The sequence below is a fragment of the Epinephelus lanceolatus genome, chromosome 18 (genome assembly GCF_041903045.1).
Source record: "Epinephelus lanceolatus isolate andai-2023 chromosome 18, ASM4190304v1, whole genome shotgun sequence".
Lineage (NCBI taxonomy): Eukaryota > Metazoa > Chordata > Actinopteri > Perciformes > Serranidae > Epinephelus > Epinephelus lanceolatus.
In genome coordinates, this window is record NC_135751.1 from 22,837,010 (window position 1) to 22,855,822 (window position 18,813).

An 18,813-nucleotide genomic window follows, 5' to 3' on the forward strand; every position below is an offset into this window, starting at 1 on the left:
TTCAGCCTTCTTGTATTTATTTATTTCTTTTCTAAGAATAGCCCAGCTGTTAGTCCACAGGGGGACGCCAGTGGGGAGTGTTTGTTATTTGTGGTCACTGATCAGCGGCGCCCCAGTTGCGTGATGTGTGGCTGTGGCTGATTGGATGCAGTGCAGCTGAGATGCAGGTTTTTTTTTTTTTTGCAGTGTGTTAAGCCATTGGATGCCTCGCAGCCACCCCCAACCCCCCACCTTTCTCTTATGTCCTGGCCGCCAGGGGTTGAGTCAGTGGGCAGCTGCCACAGCGGTGAGGATAGGTGAAACTCTAGGCTTCCTCAGATAAACAGGAGAACGAATAAGATATCAACTCCAGAGACATTTTCCCTCAAAACTAATTTTGTAAGCATCAGTGTTTCTTTTACCTTATAGTTTCAGGGTTTCATTGTCAAAGATTTTCTTCTTGTGGAAAAGTAGAATAATATTAATAAGAGTGATGATGATAATGCCAAGCCTAATAAAAGTAATGGAGGTGATTATGACTGGGATTATTACTCAGTTGGCAATGGAGGCCATTATCTCTATTGCAGTTTAATTGCATATAACGCACTAAGAGCATGATTGAATCCAGACTGTTCATCAACCACATTCAGCTGTTCCCTCCTCAAGATAATTGCATATTGTCTTTTTCCTGTTTTGCATAAAAAGCAAGTCATCAAAATGAGCGGCACAATTACCCAGACTCTCGCCTCCTCTCTCCGGGTGTCAGCAGAACCCCACCAGCAGCAGAGCAGGCACTGACTCGTGTGTGTGTGTGTCTGTGTGACTGTGTGTGTGTGTTGGCGCATTAGTGTGTCACTTGTAACCTTAAAGATATTCTCTGGATTTTTTTTTTTTTTTTTTTAGCGAGCTGTGTTTTTAAAGTGGCTGTTTGCATGCAAATCCAAGCATAGCAGCTCGAATTTGTATTCAAAGATTACTGTATGATCCTCATGTCTCTGGCATATACCTGTCATGGTGCAGAATGTCTTTGTCTCTGCTCGTCTTCTGACACATTTGCCACAGATTAAAGCGCTAAAATCTACCATGTATTGAGCAATAGATAACAATGATCTCATTAGTCACTTGCTAACCAGTCACTTGGTGTGAATAAACAGTTTTCTAGCGGTATAAGAGTGTATAGAGCAGCGGCATCATACATTTTATTTGTATATCACGTAAGTCACCTGATATACAAATAAAATGTATGATTCTGCTGCACCAGTGTGTTGGATTTATGGGGATTTATTGGCAGAAATGGAACGTAATGTAATAAGTATTTTTTCTGTAACATATAATCAGCTGAAAATAACAACTGTTGTGTTTTCGTTACCTTATCTACAGAGATTGGTATGTTGCACTGCCATGTTTCTACAGTAGCCCAGAGTGGACAAACCAAACACTGGCTCTAGATAGGGCCGTTCGAGTTTTTGTGTCAGCCACCATTGTTAGCAGGCCTTCCACGATGACAGTGTTTGAAAGCACATAGATTTCTTAAACATGAAACTGTTTCATTCGGCGTTTTTACCGGTTTTAATCACGTGGTCCGTGTGTTTTGGAGAGGAAGAGACCTCTCTTGATAATTCGGCTCTCGGTAAAAACAACCTATATGTCTGGATCTCAAGTTATCAGAGATAAAATGTGAGCACACATTAGCAGGTGTTGGGCTAACAGCCCATCTCCAATTTGTCAAACAGCGTTGGATAAACACTGATATGTAATGTGAAACTGCTTTATTTAGTATTTGTATTGGTTTAAATCACTGGTGCACTTGTTCTGGAGAGGAAGAGACCTCTACAGATAATTTGGCTCTCAGTCAAAACCTCCTAAATGTCTGGATCAGAAAAAGGGTGAGCACACATTAGCAGGTGCTAGGCTAGTGGCCGGTCTGTCAGCCGAACAGCATTGAAGAAACACTGATTTCTAATGTTTAACTACTTTATTCAGTATTTTTACTGGTTTTAATCACCTGGTCCGTTTGTTTTGGAGAGGAAGAGACTGCTGCAAATAATTCGGCTCCTGGTGAAAACATCCTCGACAATGAACACTGAGGCTAATCTAACCAGGAGAATTTTTAGCCGGTTGCAATCTGCAATCCTCACTGCTAGATGCCACTAAATCTTACACACTGCTCCTTTAAGAGCAAATCCCTCTTTTCCAGTAATTGTCACAGGCTTTGGAAATGGAATTATGGTGGAGATAGAAGTCAGATGAAATATAATAAAAATAAGAGAGCATAGCAGGACAGCATAGTCCTGTGTGAATGTTTAATTTTAACTATTGAAAAGATGTAGAAGTGTTTATTTGGATCTAGATTTGTGTGTTTTTATTTCAGTAAGTGCAGAGGTGCATGAGAAAATAGCCACTTTTTCCTGGATATGAAATTGAATCTGGATTTGCACCAAAAACTAATCACAAGATTCTTGGACTAACTTTCCACTAAATTAGAAATGTGTTGACAAGATATTCTGCTGACTTATAGAAAAAGAAGCCTTAAAACATAAGCTCCTTGGTGGAGATAATACTAATAATAATAACTCATGGAGACAGATAATAATAAACCATGTCTTTGAAAAACAAGCTGACAATCATACATTAGTTTTTTCCACGGTCCACGCTGCAACAAAACATCATGTTCAAATTTGTCCAATTAGGAAAGAGCTTTTAAAGCTCAATTTTTGGTTTGAAAGGGGGAAAAAAATCAGAGAGAAAAAGATGTATTTTCAACTTAATCCGCATTAGCGCTGACATTAGTGTGGACATGGTCTGGGTATGTTTAGAGAGGGCCAGTTAAGTCATGCACACAGACCACATTTCTATTGGGAGCATGAGCGACAAACCATTAGCTGAGTGACACGTTAAGCAAACCTATAAATAACATCGCCGCATAACAGGGGTGGCATGGTCGTCTGGATCGAGATAACTTTGGCAGCGGGAGCCAGCGAATGTGGTACAGAAAAGTCCCGTGTTGACTTTTGTTTAAAGATTTATTGTGTTGGGAAAAGAAAAGCATTCAGTGTACTGTCTTACAAATGCTGGGATATTTATATACGGTGACAACAGCTAAACCATTAGTGGCTTTCATGATGTCAGAGAGTAGCACAGATTAAAAGAGGTTTTCTGTTTCGGTTTTCGGTCTTCAGATTGATTGCCAAATACAGTAACAGCCATTGTGCCTGGGATTGTCTGTTGTTCATTTGTTGAGTGGAGATGTGGACTCACTGACACAGAAATAGAGACAGACAGAGGGAGAGGGGTGGCGGTACATGACTGTGGGTGGAAAAAAACAAACAGGTACAAATGCGGTGTGGTGACCGTTTTAATAAATGTAATGTAAAATGTTTTTCATAACACCCGGTAAAATGGATTAGCCCCTCTGAGCTTTTGAAAGATTTATTTTCATGTTTGGAACCGTTATATAAACCCTGAATCCCCCCCCGAATCAACTGAGTGGAAAAATTAAAAAAGAAAAATGGACTAAAAGAGAAAAAACCTGCGGGCTCCTCACAGGCCTGAGGCCAGCTGGCTGTGGTCCAAATGACTTCTTACGTTATGCCAAAAACAATCGCCGTCTCATATCTCTGTCAACACATATAGACACGCATACATGCACACACACACAATTGCCTGCACACACCTGTCTAATCCACTTCTGTTTGATACGCCTTTCCAAGCCTATCTTCAGTTGTCCATCTTTCCTTCTGTGAGCGGTTGCTCGCTTTTCCTTTTGTGGGATTTAAGCTGCACCCCCCACCTCTCCTCTCTTCCATACTCCTGCCTCTTTCATTCTCCCTCTCCCTCTCTCTCTCTCTCTCTCTCGTGCCAGCCTGCATCCCTTCCTTTCAATTAGTCAAACCTGAAGAGATCCACCACAGTACTGCCCCTCCTCCGCCGAACCCTCCTCCTCCCTTTCTGTGTCTTGATGGTTCTGTCACTTTTTCTCAATTAGCGGACCTGACAGGCAGCTCAGCCTGCTCCTCCTCTCCTCTTGGTCTTCCTCTGCCATGCTCTCTCTCTCTCTCTCTCTCTCTGTCCTTCCCTCTCTGAAATGTTGCAGCCATTTCCCCGGAGACAATATACGGCATTTATGTTATTTTGTCTTTTAGCAAAAGTGAAGAAATTCTCATGAGCAATTGTACAGGCTGGCATTTTTGGAGCAGGTATGAGAAGAGTGGGTAGAAATGAAGAGAGGAACGAAACACTCTTGTCGTCTGCCTGTAATTCAGCAGGCTTAATTCTTAACTGCCTCTAGGTGCTGTTCTATATCCAGCCCCCTTCTTTGTCCTCCCTGTCGGCCTGCTTCTCTCAACCCACCATGCTGTGAGAAATACCTTCAAAACTTCTGGAAATCCCTCCCTGGGATGCAGCTCTGTTTGTTCTGTCTCTCGCCCCTGCTCCACCTGTGGAAAGGAGGGCATGCGCTGTGAACTCCCCTCTGTCATTCACTTGCCGATGCTGACTTGTTTATGTGTGTGTATGTGTGAGTGTGTGGAGGAAAGGAGAGCGAAGCAGCTGTGCAGTCAGCAGACTGCACTAAGACCCTGCTCACGTCGCCTGCAGCAGCAGCAGCAACAGCAGCAGCAGCTTCCCTTGTCCTGGCCAGATTAATGGCTGAATGGGCTCTGCCGTGCCCAGCAGTCCCCCTCTTGCCGCCCCAATGGAGGGCATGCTGAAACTGAGCGGGCTGGCATTATCGGGCACAGCCAGACCACGCTGTGAAAAGGGATTACGCCGTCAATCGTCACGCTCACAAACAACATGCTACCGCGGAAAAAAAAAGCCCCTCTCCCAGCTTGGATAAAGACTGCCAAACAGCTCTCTGCTTTTCTCCCTCCCAAAATCAGAGAAAAACGTCTTGCTTAAACAAAGGACCCCCCCTCCCTCCTCCCACTCTAGATGAATTGGCATAAATGTGTGTGCTTATTAATCATGACAGCAAAGAAAGAGACAGACAAAGATGGAGAGATAGAAAAATAGGTGAAAGAGAGAAAAAGAGAGGAAAACGTAAGGGTATGTAATTATCACCCCATTGCCCTCCTCAGAAAGCAGCACCTCCTGTGTTATTGCAGGAGTGTTTGCCCTCTCTGTGCATTTCATTAATTAAGATGGGAGCATGCGGAGGCCGCTCGGAGACGAGGTCATTAAGCCCACCACAACACTCCTCCCTCCCCAGAGCCAGCTCACAGCACCGGCCCCATTGTTCCACCGGCAGAAAGTGAGACATTCAACACTAGGAGCTCCTGTTAAAACCACACACAAGCACGCACACACACACACACACACACACACACACACACACACACGGCCAAATGAACTGCATCTGCGCTTTCCGGGATCAGGTCGCACGCTTGCCAACACAAATACGTCTGTCTTTCATTTAGCTTGTAGAGCCATGTTTTCCTCTCTCTATCTCCCTCCTCCTTCCTTCGCTCCGTCTGCGAGTTTGTGTTTGAAAGTGAGGCTCGAGAGTGAGGCAGGTGCAGCAGGGGAAAGGAGACATGAAACACCTGAACTTCTCTAGATGACTCAGAGGTCACTGAGATGGTTGAGAGAGGTCTTGGACAGTAGATGTCCTGTCTGAAAAGAAGCACTAACACAAAGCAGCAGTGCGTGTCTCTGGTCTCTTCTCTTTATGTCTTTCTTTTCCTTCATCTCCTTCCTTCCTGTGCTGACTTCATGGCAATAGTGCATATAGGTTAGTTTTCTTTTCCTTATGTATCTCCGTAGCCTGGGTGTGTCATGGAGTAGATGGGGAGGGCACAGCTTTATCATCATGCCTGTATCACATTACATAATATACTCAGAAGAGAATATTCACTGTAGTTATATCACACTGTTTCCATCAAAGACTTCACCCCATTTTTTTTTAAGTTACAGTACTTTGATTTTTATTATTAAATCTCTTTCTCGCAAGCGTGTGAAATAATTAATTATACAGTAGTAGAGATAGGCTAATTCAATTCACACTGACTTGTTTGGATGTTTTAGTTACCCGATTGCGGTGGAAGTGGGTTGTCATAGTGATTCTTTGTCCTAATATTGCGATGGGCTTTCATCTCAGTCCATGTTTTCTCACTCCTCCACCTTCAAAGTCCTTTATGTTTTTCAATGTCCCGTTGCAAAATGAGTTTTGTGTTTGGTTGTCGTGCAAATGTCCTCCAGATGGGCTTGATGCAATAAGCCCAGGTGTACTGGCTTACAGGCCCAACATCCAAGTGACCTTTTACCCCCGATGTAGGTCAGTAAAGGTCACCCGCCCAGCTCTCTCTTCATTGTAAACACAAGCTTCAAATCCGTCCTTATCACTCCATTCAGATGGATAGAGGTGCGACTGCCAGCTCTGAGAGAGAGATAAAGAAAGAGCCATATGTTTCAAAGACAAATTTCATACATTACAGCAATCCCCAAGCTTGTCTCGTATTGTTTGCATTCTAAACTCAGGCAGGAAAGGCAAACATGACAGGCAGAGCCAGTACTTATTTGCGTATGAACACCACCAGCTGCATTGGACCTGAAGGATTATGCTGGGTTAGTCTGGATAACTGCATCTTGGTGGTTATTGTCCTGTCTTATCAATTATCTCCCTCTCTCTGCTATCCATCTCAGCAGCTCCAGGGTACCCTCGATTCTCAGGGAGTCTGGCCCACACTTTCCTTCCCATGAGCCACTTGGATCACCATGCCAACAGTGGAGTTCTCTACGGGCAGCACCGTTTCTATGACACGCAAAAAGGTGAGGCGTGCGATGATTAAAATTTAATCAGACAGAAATAAGACATTTAAATCCAATTTATACAACATAGTATGGTGTAATTTGATGTGGGATATTGATATAAAGATGCCTAGGGAAACTATCATGAGAGCTGAATAATCTAATTCTGTCATTGCCTTTTCCTTTCTTGACTAATGCATTTGTCTTTATTGGCCTGTCTTCCTTCCTCTCTTAGAGAACTTCTATCTTCGAGGTCTCCCGTCCCAGCCACCTCTCATCTCAGCCAATCACAGTCTGCCACCCATGTCCAGGGCAGGTTCAGGACACTCTCAGGGGTCCTGCAGCAGAGACAGAGATCCAGGAGTAGGGACGGGGCTACATAAGGGTCTTAAAGAAGGGTCTGTGGAGAGAGGAGTGGTACCTGTCAAGGACAAGGAGAGGTCCAGTAGCAAACAGGAAGCAAAGGAGAGGCAGCAGCAGCAACAGCACCACAGTCACCAGCCACCTCAGCCCACACACCACCACCATTCCCACTCCCATCAGCAGCACCCACACTATCCACAGCACCCACTACCCCTGGAGGAGGTCAACAGCCGGGCCCTGGAAAGGCACAAGGCATCAATCTCGATGGAGTACAGCAAGGAACACCCTCAGAGTATGGGCAAACCCCTCAGTGCCTGTTTGCACAATGGCAAAATGCAAAACGGAGATGCAGGAACTGGAGCAGGGGCTAAGGCCTCCATGTCCAGTTGTGGGGGGGAGGGCACAGCCCTTGGAGCTATGGGTGGTGGAGGGAGCAGCCAGGGCAGACATATGGGGTCCAGCGGCAGTAGTCGCTGCACCAAAGAAGGGATAAGTGGGGAGATGAGGATCAGTGAACAACCTTCAGACTGTCTGGAGAGGGGTCAGGCACCACTGCACCACTCTCTATCCTACTCTGTACCCCCACCCTTACACATGGGTTCTGCTGCTGGAGGCGCACACCCCCATCCGCATCCTCATTCTCACCCCCATACACATCCTCACCCTGGGGGCTTCCACTGCCTTCAGCTCCACCCCAGTCACCCGCACCATCCGCATCATTCCCACCATACACACCACCACCCGGACTTCTTCTGCCCGCCCCCTCCTGCTCCTCTAGCCAACCCTGCCTCACATGAGAGGGGGCCAGCCAATGTGGGGCGAGAACCTAAAGTCACAGGGCCTACATTTGTGCCATCTGTGGCAGGCCTGGGGGACAAATCTACTGGGCCATTCCAGCTTGGTAACCCTGACTGTCATGGTGTGGGTGGTGGAGGGGGAGGCGGCAACGCAAAGGACAAGATAATAGAAAAGAATGGGGGTGGTGGGCACCATAGTAGTTGGCACAGAAAACAGCAGCAGCAACAACAACAGCAGCAGCAGCAGCAGCAGCAACAGCAGCAGCAGCAGCAGCAACAACAACAACAACAACAACAACAACAGCAGCAGCACCCTTACAGAAAGACAGAGAAGGCTCCAGACTGGATGCAGTCCCACCATCAACACCTTCAGCCTTCACAGCTTCCTCCACCGCCCCAACTACAGCAGCCTCCACATCCCCAACAGCAGCACCAGGTTGTACGATCACGCAGTGCTGAGTGTATCAACAGTGGTGTGGATATGGATGTGTTCAGACCCTCACTGCCCCAGGGGCCCAAGACTGGACACTCTGTCCCTCATTCTGTCAACACTTCTCCTTATAGAGACTGTTCCCATCCGGGACCCCAACCTAACTCCTCCCCACTTGGAAGTAAAAGCATGGGACAACACAGTGGGGCTGGAGCAACCCATGGCCCTGGTCCTGGAGGTAGCTGCTCCTTACAGAGAGATGGACAAAAGGTAGCCAGGATACGCCACCAGCAACATGGCCGACCTGGCCCAGATGCACCCTCTCCTGCTGAGTTAAACCAGGGGACTAATCAGGAGCTAAAAAGAAAGATGGACATGTCTCCTTACGGTTACAACAACAGCAGTGGGCAGCACCACCACCAACAGCCGCCCGTGCCACCCTGGGCCATGAGACCTCCCCACCACATGCCACAACCCGAGGAGGAGCAGAGGAAGTCTTACATGGAGTTAGGGAGCACTGGTGGGCAACACTCCCAGCAGCAGCAGCAGCAACAGCAACAGCAGCAGCAGCAGCAGCAACAGCAGCAGCCGGGAATGAGCCTACCTCCTCCCCAGCCTCCACCCGCACCTCCCCTCAGTCAGCAACAGCAGCAGCCGCAGCAGCAACCTGAGCCCCAGGGCCCAACTCAGGGGGAGAGCAGTGCCATGAAAAGCTTACTAAAGTACAGCAACCAGCAACAGCCACTGCTTCTCTCCCAGAAGAGCCCCTTTGGGGGGCTGGGAAGCCTCAAATCAGGTCCTGCTGGGGGGAGCTGTGCCCTGCAGGGCAACAAACAGACTCTACCTTCCAGAAAGGGCCCAGCCAATGACAACGAGCGCCCTGATTACAGTGGAAGAGGCCGAGATATGGGGGACACAGGTCACGGGGAAAGTGAGGTGCGGCAGCCGCCAGTGGGAATTGCAGTGGCTGTGGCCAGACAAAGGGAGCCACCATGTCGCTCAGCAGACACTCATCCCAACAGCCGGCAGGGCAGGGTCCATCCCTCAGTAAAAGGTAAGCAGGCTAGGTCACTGCCTCATAAACAGAGATGCGGGGAACAGAGACCAGTTTTTTTCTTATCTGTGACCTGTCGATGACCTGTAGCTGTGAAAGTAAAAAAAGAAAAGAAAACAAAACTGGAAAAAACAAGGTCTAGACTTTTAAAGCCTGAAAATATCAGTGGCACAGCATTGTCTGTGCCATGAGACAAACCGTCGGTTTTCACTTTCATTAATTCTGGTTGAAATGGCATTAAAAAGTATGATACAAATCTGTATAGTGGGGCAAACTAATAAGCACTGTGACTACTGTGTTTTGAGAAATTGTGAGTGACTCTGGAACACGTCTTCACCTGGTGAAAGCTAATGGTTAAGCTGATGTTTGTTTATTTCATTGTTTGTTTGCTAATGTTGCCATGTTTGTCTCGCAGGACCGCCCCGCTCCATGTATCCTTCAGATCCGACCACTGAAGAGGAGAGGAAGAGGATGAGTGGGGAGCAGATTGGTTTGACTTGCTTGGACAGAGAGAGAGATGCATATATCAGGTAAGCAATTGTAAAGCCATTGCTTAATATTAGGGCTGTAACAGTACACACAAGTTAAGGTTTGGTTCATACCTTGGTTTAGGAGTGACAGGTTGGTACAGCGAATCCTCTGGCTGGGGACTGAGGTAACATTTAGCCTACTGACAAATTCAGTAAAAGATTTTAATTAACATGTCAAACACTTGTGTATTACACTATAGGAATACTTTCCAAAAGTGCAATTGGTCTCAGTGTACTCTAAACTGAAGAGCATCTCTTCCGCTATGAAATGAATATACCAAAATTCATAGTAGGCTATAATGAAAAATAAAACGTGCATTAGGAAAAGTGTTGCAGTTAGTTCCACCATAGCTATATTTGGTGGGCGGTGGTGGGCTCGATGTGAGACTTTTTTTTTTTTATTATAATGTGGGAGAACCATATTAAACAAAACATTAATTATAGTATTTTACATACTTAAAACATGTCTGGAGGGGAACTTGAAACATACAAAGCACCCAAACATTTACCATTCCAGTGATTGGCACACCTGGGTGATGTAGTTGAACGTGCATTAGCACATAAAGCAATGCTGACACACTGTCTTTGTCTTTTAATGTTAAACAACTCTCTTGGTTGCTGTTGTTACTGACCGGGAACCTGCAGGCGGGTCTTCCAGTGCTGATGATTTTTTTGCACTTAAGCGCGACTGACTTGCACACCAATCCCCTTGTGCTAACTTCAGCATATGTTGCTAACAGCATACAGCTAAAAGTTTTGGGCAGAACTTGCACTTGGGAACTCTGGCTCCTCATTACATGCATCACGCTACATACTGTGTATTCTGCATGTGGCTGCGTGCACCAGATCATGCCCCCCACTCTGTAACAGTTCAGTGCAACTACACAAATCATCACAGCCCCTTTTAATACCCAAGTAGAATCAGTTAGTGTTATAAACCCACAGTGGTCTTCATTTGCATTTCCTTGTCTTTGTCTCATCTGGATACCAGGGATAATAAGGAACGGGTGGAGTTTGCGAGAATCCACCCCTCCAACAGCTGTCATGGAGACCTCACTTCTCATCTCATGGTCCCAGGCGGGACTTCCCTCCAGTCTGGCCAATTAGGAGATCCTGCTGCACATTCTGCTCACCATCATTGGATGCCAAGAACTGGAAGCCCATCCCTTTGGATGACAGGACACTCTTATGGTAAGAGAATATTAATATATATACATTTTTATAGTGTTACAGATCATGTAAAAAAAGATGCTTTTCCAATTTATGGAATAGGTAAAAAAAGCATTTTAAGTTGTCTAACTCGGCAACAAATTTTGCGTTTCATTTAATGCCTGCAAATCTCTGTCATCTAAAATTTGTGCAGAATTCAGCAGCCAGCATTTTACGTCAATTCAACTTGAGCATCTTTTCAGGATTTCAGGATTTTGTGATTATGATTAATAGTCGTGTGGGAGTTTTATTTTTACATAGAATGAGATAGGTTTATAAATCTAAACTGACATCCTCTCTATAAAGCAGGTATAGGTCATACAGCCCTGCACCAGAATCTGCCACCAGGTTTCTCTGCAGCCATGTCAGGCCCTCTGCAGCCAGTGCTGCCTCTGCCTCAGGACCCCTCTACCCAGCTGGTGGTCCTGCCCACTGAGCCTCCCGCCCATCCTGCCACCCATCACCTGGGTATGCCTTAACCTTGCTTTCTCCTCAAAGCGTATGTGTGTATCTATGAGGCACTTTGAATATATCTGCATATACAGCCTCGCACAAGAACATTATTACATTAACATTAAAGAAAACGCTGGGAGTTCATCAGCAGTCTTCACAGGATCACTTCCTGTGAAGACTGCTGATGAACTTCCCTTTAATGGGCTCATTCACAGACACACACACACCACAATTCAAACATTTCCTGCACACCACCTGCTCAGCCCAGCAGGAATAGGGCTCTCAACGGGTTAGGGAACTCATCCAAAGCTACACTGTATGTGCACCCCCTATACACACACATGCATACGCTGAGTGCCACACCAAAGAAAGAGGAACTGTGTGAGTGAGGGAAAGATCACTTCTCAAAAGTCGTTGTAGACACACATTCAGTGAGCAGGCTGTGACATTTAATTAGCTCACAATCTTCGATGGTACGTTTCCTTCTGTGCTCCACAGGAGTTTCAGCTGAGAAAAGAAGTGCATCCACGAAAGCTTTCCCACAGGAAGTATCCAAGTTTATGTCTCTGAGCAAGGATTTTTGGTGTGTCTAGGAGAAAGGGGGTGGAGGGGCGAGTCAAGGGCAAAGGGTGAGAGAATAAAAAATTTGGTTTTTGAGGTTCGTACATGTAGGCCCACTACTTCCCCAGTGAGACCTCTGTCATAGCACATCACCCACACCAAGTTGTACTAGTCCTTAAAGCCACATAACTGAAAAGGTTGTCCACCCACAGACATGGGAACTATGCTTCCTGTCGGGCCCTTTCGCAGAACCTTATCTGGGATTTGGCTGGGCAGGTGGGACTTTTCGACGGAAAGTCCACACTGAATGCTCCGGCGAGACAAACAAGCATTTCCAGCCCAGTATTTTGACCTCCAATCAACCTAAAGCCATCATCATCTGTTCGCATTTTATCATTGTCATGACTTTTTTTTCAGCATTCCAGTAAATTCTCAAGGCAGTTCTTAAGAGACAGCTTTCTGTTCAGAGCGGGGGAGAGTGTGGGATTGCTGCTGCCTGGGGAGATGTTGTTCTGTGAAGTCAAAAATCTTTTTTTTTGAAGACATTCATCTATGTCGTTGCTATAAAATGTGCATACAATGATTTTTAAATGGTCCATAATGGTTTCAGTGTTTTGAAATGGATGTGTGGGAGGCAGATAATGAGAGGATAAGGATATGGATAACACAATGTTGTATTCTCGTGTGTTGCGCTCGGTATCGATGTGTATGAATCCGAAAGGAAGAGGTTGCTAAAGTGTGTACGTGCGTGTGTGTCTTTTTGTTCTAAGGTAGCCCCCTCCGTCACATTCCTCCTCCTTTTTCTCATTAGATGTGATGGAGCAGCCAGGGCTGTGGCCCCCTGTGTATGGCGCCCGGGGCCCACCCTCCCACATGCAGCATCCTGCTGTGTACTCCCGATCCCAGTTTCTACGGCAACAGGAGCTGTACGCTCTCCAGCAGCACCAACAGCTCCAGCATCAGCATCAACATCAGCACCAGAGCCACCAGTCGCAGCAACCACAAACGCAGTCTCAAACCCAGCAGCAGCAGCAGCAGCAGCAACAGCAGCAGCAGCATAGAGCTGCGCATGGCATGGACATGCAACATCATGCAACTCATAATTCACAGGTGATTACAAAGTCAAAATATACAAAAATCTATCTATCTATCCATCTATCTATCTATCTATCTATCTATCTATCTATCTATCTATCTACACATGCAAAGGAGAACAAGACTCTGGCAGAGTGGATGAGTCATGAGTCAGCTTTTCTCACATGATTTATTTTGTCTATTTTTAACTCCCCTAAAATTTTTCTGAGATATGCTGACTTTCTCACAGGGATGGAGTGTAAATCACTGAATACAGGCTGCGAGCTAGTTTGTGTCAATGACCAGATTGCAAGGAATTAGTTATTACATTGCTAATGTAAAAAGGACCCTTCTGTAAGTGTAATTGTATGTTGTCATTTTAATACCACAGATGCAGAAGAGGCCGGATGAACCCTCCGTTGAACTAGAGGAACTCATTTCAGAACCGAGAACGTCTAAACCTGCCAAGCCCTACTCATACAACCCGCCCCAGAGGAACACCTCTCCCCCTGGGGCCTGCGCCGCTCACTTGTCCCCGTGTTGCCAGTCCCCGTCACTACGCCCGCATCCCAAAAGCACTCCTTCGACTCCCTGCCCCGCTCCCAGCCCTGCTGCAGCAGCCCCTCACTCACCTGCCATCAGCCCTGCCCCTCCTCAGATGCCCAAGGGGACTGAATCCCAGGACAAGCGAGGAGAGGGACAGCCCCCGCAGGATTACCCACAGTCTCTAGAGCCTGGTAAGCATCAGAAGAAGTATTTACATGCAAAAAAATATATACAAAGTGTGCCTCAAATATTTTCAGCTGCCTTTGATACACTGTGTGCAAAGGCTTCTGCATATGAGCCACATCAATAACATCTGATGAAACACTGTCAAAGAACATACTGTTGGAACCAGTTTCAGATGCCGCAAGTTACAGATCAGGGTTGGGCAATATGGCGCATGAATAATATTGCAGTATTTGTAGGCTATTATGTGATACACAATATATATTTAAATATTTTGAAGTCTCCTCTAAACTACTGTAGACAACTAAAATAATAACTACTAAATAAACTACTGTTACAATAAAGTAAATAAAGCACTTTTACAATAAAGTTAAATGTATTATTGTTATAATAAAGCAAAAATAAAATACTGTTATAATTAAGCTAAATAAAGTACTGCTACAATATAGTTAAATGAAGTTAAATTAAGTAGTGTTATGATAAAGCTAAATAAAATACTATTATAATAAATCTAAATAAAATAGTGTTACAATTAATTTAAATAGGCACTGTCACAATGCAGTTAAATGTATTACTGTCAAAATAAAGTTAAATGAAGTACTGTTATGATAAAGTTAGATTAAGCACTCTTAAAGTTAGGTTAAATAAAGTACTGTTATTTTAAGTTGAATAAAGTACTGTTACAATAAAGTTAAATAAAGTATTGCTGTAATGAAATAAATCAGAACCACTGGTAGTCTCGCCACCAGACAATCAGAGCTCTCCGCCTTCTGATAGTCTGGGGACACTCCTTTCTAAAGTGTGTTTAACACACCGGCGAAAACGGCCGGCAACAAAGCAACGCCTCTTGCATTTTTGAAAAGGACACGCCTTCTCGGAAATGTGCGCTCCTCCTTTTCTCGTCCACAAGGAAACAAACACACAGAGAGCTTGAAAATGGATGCCGAGAGCTTAAACTCCGTTTTATCAAATGTGTGCTCATCCGTGAAGAAAATATTTTTTCCAGCGGATGTCTTAGTTACAACATGATTGAGCTAACTGGAGTAGTTTCATGTCGTATCCGACAACGGGAGGCTTTTAACAGATGACGTCCTGATGTTAGCTTTGCTGCTGCTGTTAGCTGTCCCTGTCAGCTGCAGCCACTGATGCTTTCTAGACATTGTGATTTCCCAAAACTGAATAAATACCACACATAGCAACACAAAACTGCTTTGCTAGCTCAATCATGTTGTAACTAAGATATCCGCTGGCAAAGATATTTTTTTCACGGACCGTTTAATGAGTTATTACCTATTACAGACAGCGCTAACGGCTAACAGGGCTAACAGGGCTAACAGCTAACGGTTAGCCCAGCTAAACGTGGACACAGAAATAGTAATGTTTGTTCAATCATTGTGTTTATAGACTTTACAAACATCGGATTAGTCCAAACGGTGATACAGTGATGTGAAAAATATGATATATAGGCTATATATATATAGCTAAAAGCTCTGCTGGTTTTCTACCCGGAAGTATTTGTAAACAGCAAGGCGATTCCCTCTATAGTCCGGCCAGACGGATGAGTCATGGCCTTGTAAAAGATTATGTTTGTTTCTTTTAGTTGGCGAGAATGTGTCGCCACAAACGCGACAAACACCAACTAACTTTGATGGCGTTTTCTGCGAGCGCGGCTGGGCCATTTTGTACAGCTACAAGTGTTTCTAGTGGGACTATGTTTACAAGCACAAGAGTTCAGCGAGCCACCGAAAGACCCCCCTGCAGATTTACTATTGGTTCTGCAACGTAGGGAGTTTTTTAAACTCTGAAATTGTATCCGCCCATCTAAACACAAAATCAGGGAGAAAGTCATCAGTCTTTAGTTAATCAAAGCGTCTAAAGACTGACTCGTGAGTCTAAACCACTGGTGCTTTTATTCTGAAGCACTCAGCTCATCTCCAAAGTGTTGCTTTTTTTGCTGTGAACTTAAAGCTTCCGGTCAACAGTTACCTGATAGCAGAAAGTTAAAGCACTAAAGTGGCACCATTAATGTTAGGACAAATAGCTCTCCAGTTTATATATCAATAATATTACAAGTCGCACTGGTGCTCCATGGTCACAAAACACAACTAAATGGTTGCAGTCTGCATCCCTTGATGGCTGGGGAGTGTGTTTGGCGCATTATGTTTGTGCCAGTGACTTTAAAAAAATGATGTGACAATTTAGACTTGATGTTAGTGATATGCATCCCGTGAGCAACCATACCAATACATTGAGTATAATCAGTATTTTGCTTACCCCTATTACAGATGTTTAGCCAAATAACTCAAACAGCAAGAGAGAGGACAGTGAATTCTAGGATAGAGGATCACCGTGTACATTATACCCAGTGGTAACTGGGATCGCCACTGTTGTAAATGATACTTTTTGTTTGCTGGTGTTGTGGTAATATGTGTGGGTGGCTGTGTTGGCAAGCCCCTGATTGACTGAACGGCTCAAAGCTGCAGAAAATGGCTGCCGGCTGAGCTGGGGCTTTCCACTACCGTTACCTCGGTAATGACTGAGAAACACCTCAATAGCAGCCCTCGCCTCTCCTCCACCCCCACAGGCCCCGCACTCTCTTCATCATCATTAATGTCTGGCTAACGGCCGCCGCACGCCAGAGGAATTGTGTCAGGTGCTCTGATAAACCAAAGCCTGGCTCACTTCAAATAACACACTCACACAAGGTTGCATGTGGTCCTGTACTGTTCCTACTGCTGGGAGATCAAGGCAGAGTGCGTTTCCTTTTCCTGGTTTTTATCTTTTGTGACCTTAAAGCTAGCAGGGGAATTAAGTTTAGAATGGGTCTGATGGGGAGGGACTTAAGATTTGCATTAAATGGGGCTTTCGGCCAAAATATGGCTACAAAATAAAGTCATTACAAGGTATTTTTGTGACTGTTTTTTCAGAATGGTTAAGCCAATACTGACAATTGATGATTTTGTTATCTTTATTTCTGTCTCTCTGTAGACTTACCTCCTGGATACACCTATCCTTCTATTGCCATGGGCTACAGGAGCGGGCCGTCCCCCCAGGATGTTCGACTGGCTGAGCCAGCCGACCTGGAAGCAGTCCAAGTGGAGCCTGCTGAGCATGCTCCTCAGTCTCTCTCCAGCCTGGGGGAGGAGCTAGACTGCCAAGCGGTGGTCAGGCCCCTACCAGAGTCACTCCCACCCGAGGAAGTGGAGCAGGAAGAGCAAGAAAGCGTGGTTGAGAGCGTTCTGGAACAGAGGGAGGAGGTGGAGGTCGCAGCAGTGACAGCAGCCAACTATGTGCCTGGAGAGAGGGAGGTGGAGGAGCAGGGGCCCGCTGAGGAAGAGGTGCTGGTTTGCCCTCCTGCTAAGAGCCCAGTGTGCGAGGCTGCTTCCTGTCCAGTCCCCCTTTCAACAGAGGAGCCTGAAAGGCCAGAAGCTGTCATCACCTTGGAAGAGGAAGAGGATGATGAGGCGGTGGGTGAGGAGAGCCAGGTGGAGCATGCTCAAAAGGGCAACATGTCTGGAGAGCAGGAGCCAGAGCTGCCCACCATCATTGAGCTTGACCCTGCTTCCCCTGCAGCTCCCGAGCCTCAGTCCTCAGCCCTTGAGGGAGCAAAGGACAGCGAGACGGTCCCGGATGACGCCTCAGTGGATTTTGTGTGTCTTTCCCCTGCCTCAGCTTCCGCCCCCAGCCCGAGTCAGGCAACTGTTGCCATGCCCCACAAACCTCTTGTGCCCTGCTACTGGAGTCTGGAGCTGCTGATCGCCGCTGCCTTCTGCACAGACGTACCTCCATTTCCCTTGTTCCCTCTTAGCACCCCATCAGCTGCCCCCTCTCAGCCTAACCCCCACCAGGGTATGGAGCTTCTGAGTGAGCTGGCAGATCTGGAGCTGCAGCAGCAAAAGCGCACCTGTGGGAAAAGTCAGGGTGAGGGACAATGGGTCTCCCATTAGTCATACACATTAACATGCACACGGAAACACATTCATATCAGCAGAATGCACTTCTCTCTCGTAGTTTACCCTCCTTCTCCTCTGCGTCCACTGAGACAAACTCCCACTCCCCCCTCAGGCCTAGCCTCCGTCACTCTGTGTTCCCTCCCAGATACTCCTCTCTTCCTGCTGGTCTCAGGAGCCTCTGGTGGATTCTAACATGTCCCCAGAGAAGCTGTCTGCATGCCTCCTTGCCGTTTCTCTTCTTTGGTGTGTTAAAGGCACTTTTATTTTCTAAAAGGCTGTTCTAATGATGCAGAGGCCTCAGGAGAGGGAGAAGAAGCAGGAGGACAGGGCTGAACTACTAGTGAGGGGTGCACACCTCCCTTTCTCGCTCCCTCTCTTTCCCTTCCAGCTTTCCTTAGGGAGCTGTCTCTCTGTCTTTCCATCCCGCCGCTGTTTGATCCACACGTGTGCACAAACGCACACACTCCCAAACACACATAAAAACACACACGCAATTGCATATACACACTCTTTAACAAAAAGGGAAGAAAAAAAAGAGACGCACCAATTGGCTTCCCTCTCTCTCCCACACACAACACGTAACTGAAAGTTAGTGTGTAATCACAAAAGCAGTCGATGTTTTCAGCACCCTGGAGCATTGCCTGGCTAATTAGACCCCATTGTTTTAAAGTGCCTTTAAAAGCTTCCTTGTTTTTCAAAGCGCCATGTGTTTTTTTTTATTCATGCAAAAGGATGTTTTGTGTTTACCACAGCATCCTAATGCATTTAACTGCTCCCAAAAGAGGGTTCTATAAAAAGGGTATCATCAACTGATTCCAGAGTCAGTGATGTTGTCTTTGTGATGCGATACTGTTGACAGCTCAAGAAAGTGGCACATGTCGAGTCACAACAATAGTCTTTACCAAAACAAGTGCTAAAACAAGTGAGAAGAACC

General features: G+C 45.9%; 1 protein-coding gene across 13 annotated transcripts in view; it reads left to right on the forward strand.

The window, feature by feature from the left end:
- Positions 1–18,813, forward strand: part of bahcc1a (BAH domain and coiled-coil containing 1a) — a 76,650-nt gene that overhangs the window by 40,078 nt on the left and 17,759 nt on the right. For 6 of the 13 annotated variants that reach the window (XM_033644327.2, XM_033644333.2, XM_033644331.2 and 3 more), the window contains 8 exons: positions 6,622–6,747; positions 6,962–9,370; positions 9,786–9,900; positions 10,892–11,091; positions 11,416–11,577; positions 12,935–13,233; positions 13,589–13,934; positions 16,915–17,847. In XM_033644327.2, the coding sequence (XP_033500218.2) occupies positions 6,622–6,747; positions 6,962–9,370; positions 9,786–9,900; positions 10,892–11,091; positions 11,416–11,577; positions 12,935–13,233; positions 13,589–13,934; positions 16,915–17,847 (4,590 nt within the window). The remainder of the gene's footprint in view (positions 1–6,621; positions 6,748–6,961; positions 9,371–9,785; positions 9,901–10,891; positions 11,092–11,415; positions 11,578–12,934; positions 13,234–13,588; positions 13,935–16,914; positions 17,848–18,813) is intronic. The other 7 variants (XM_033644332.2, XM_078161670.1, XM_078161669.1 and 4 more) reach the window with 3 other exon arrangements.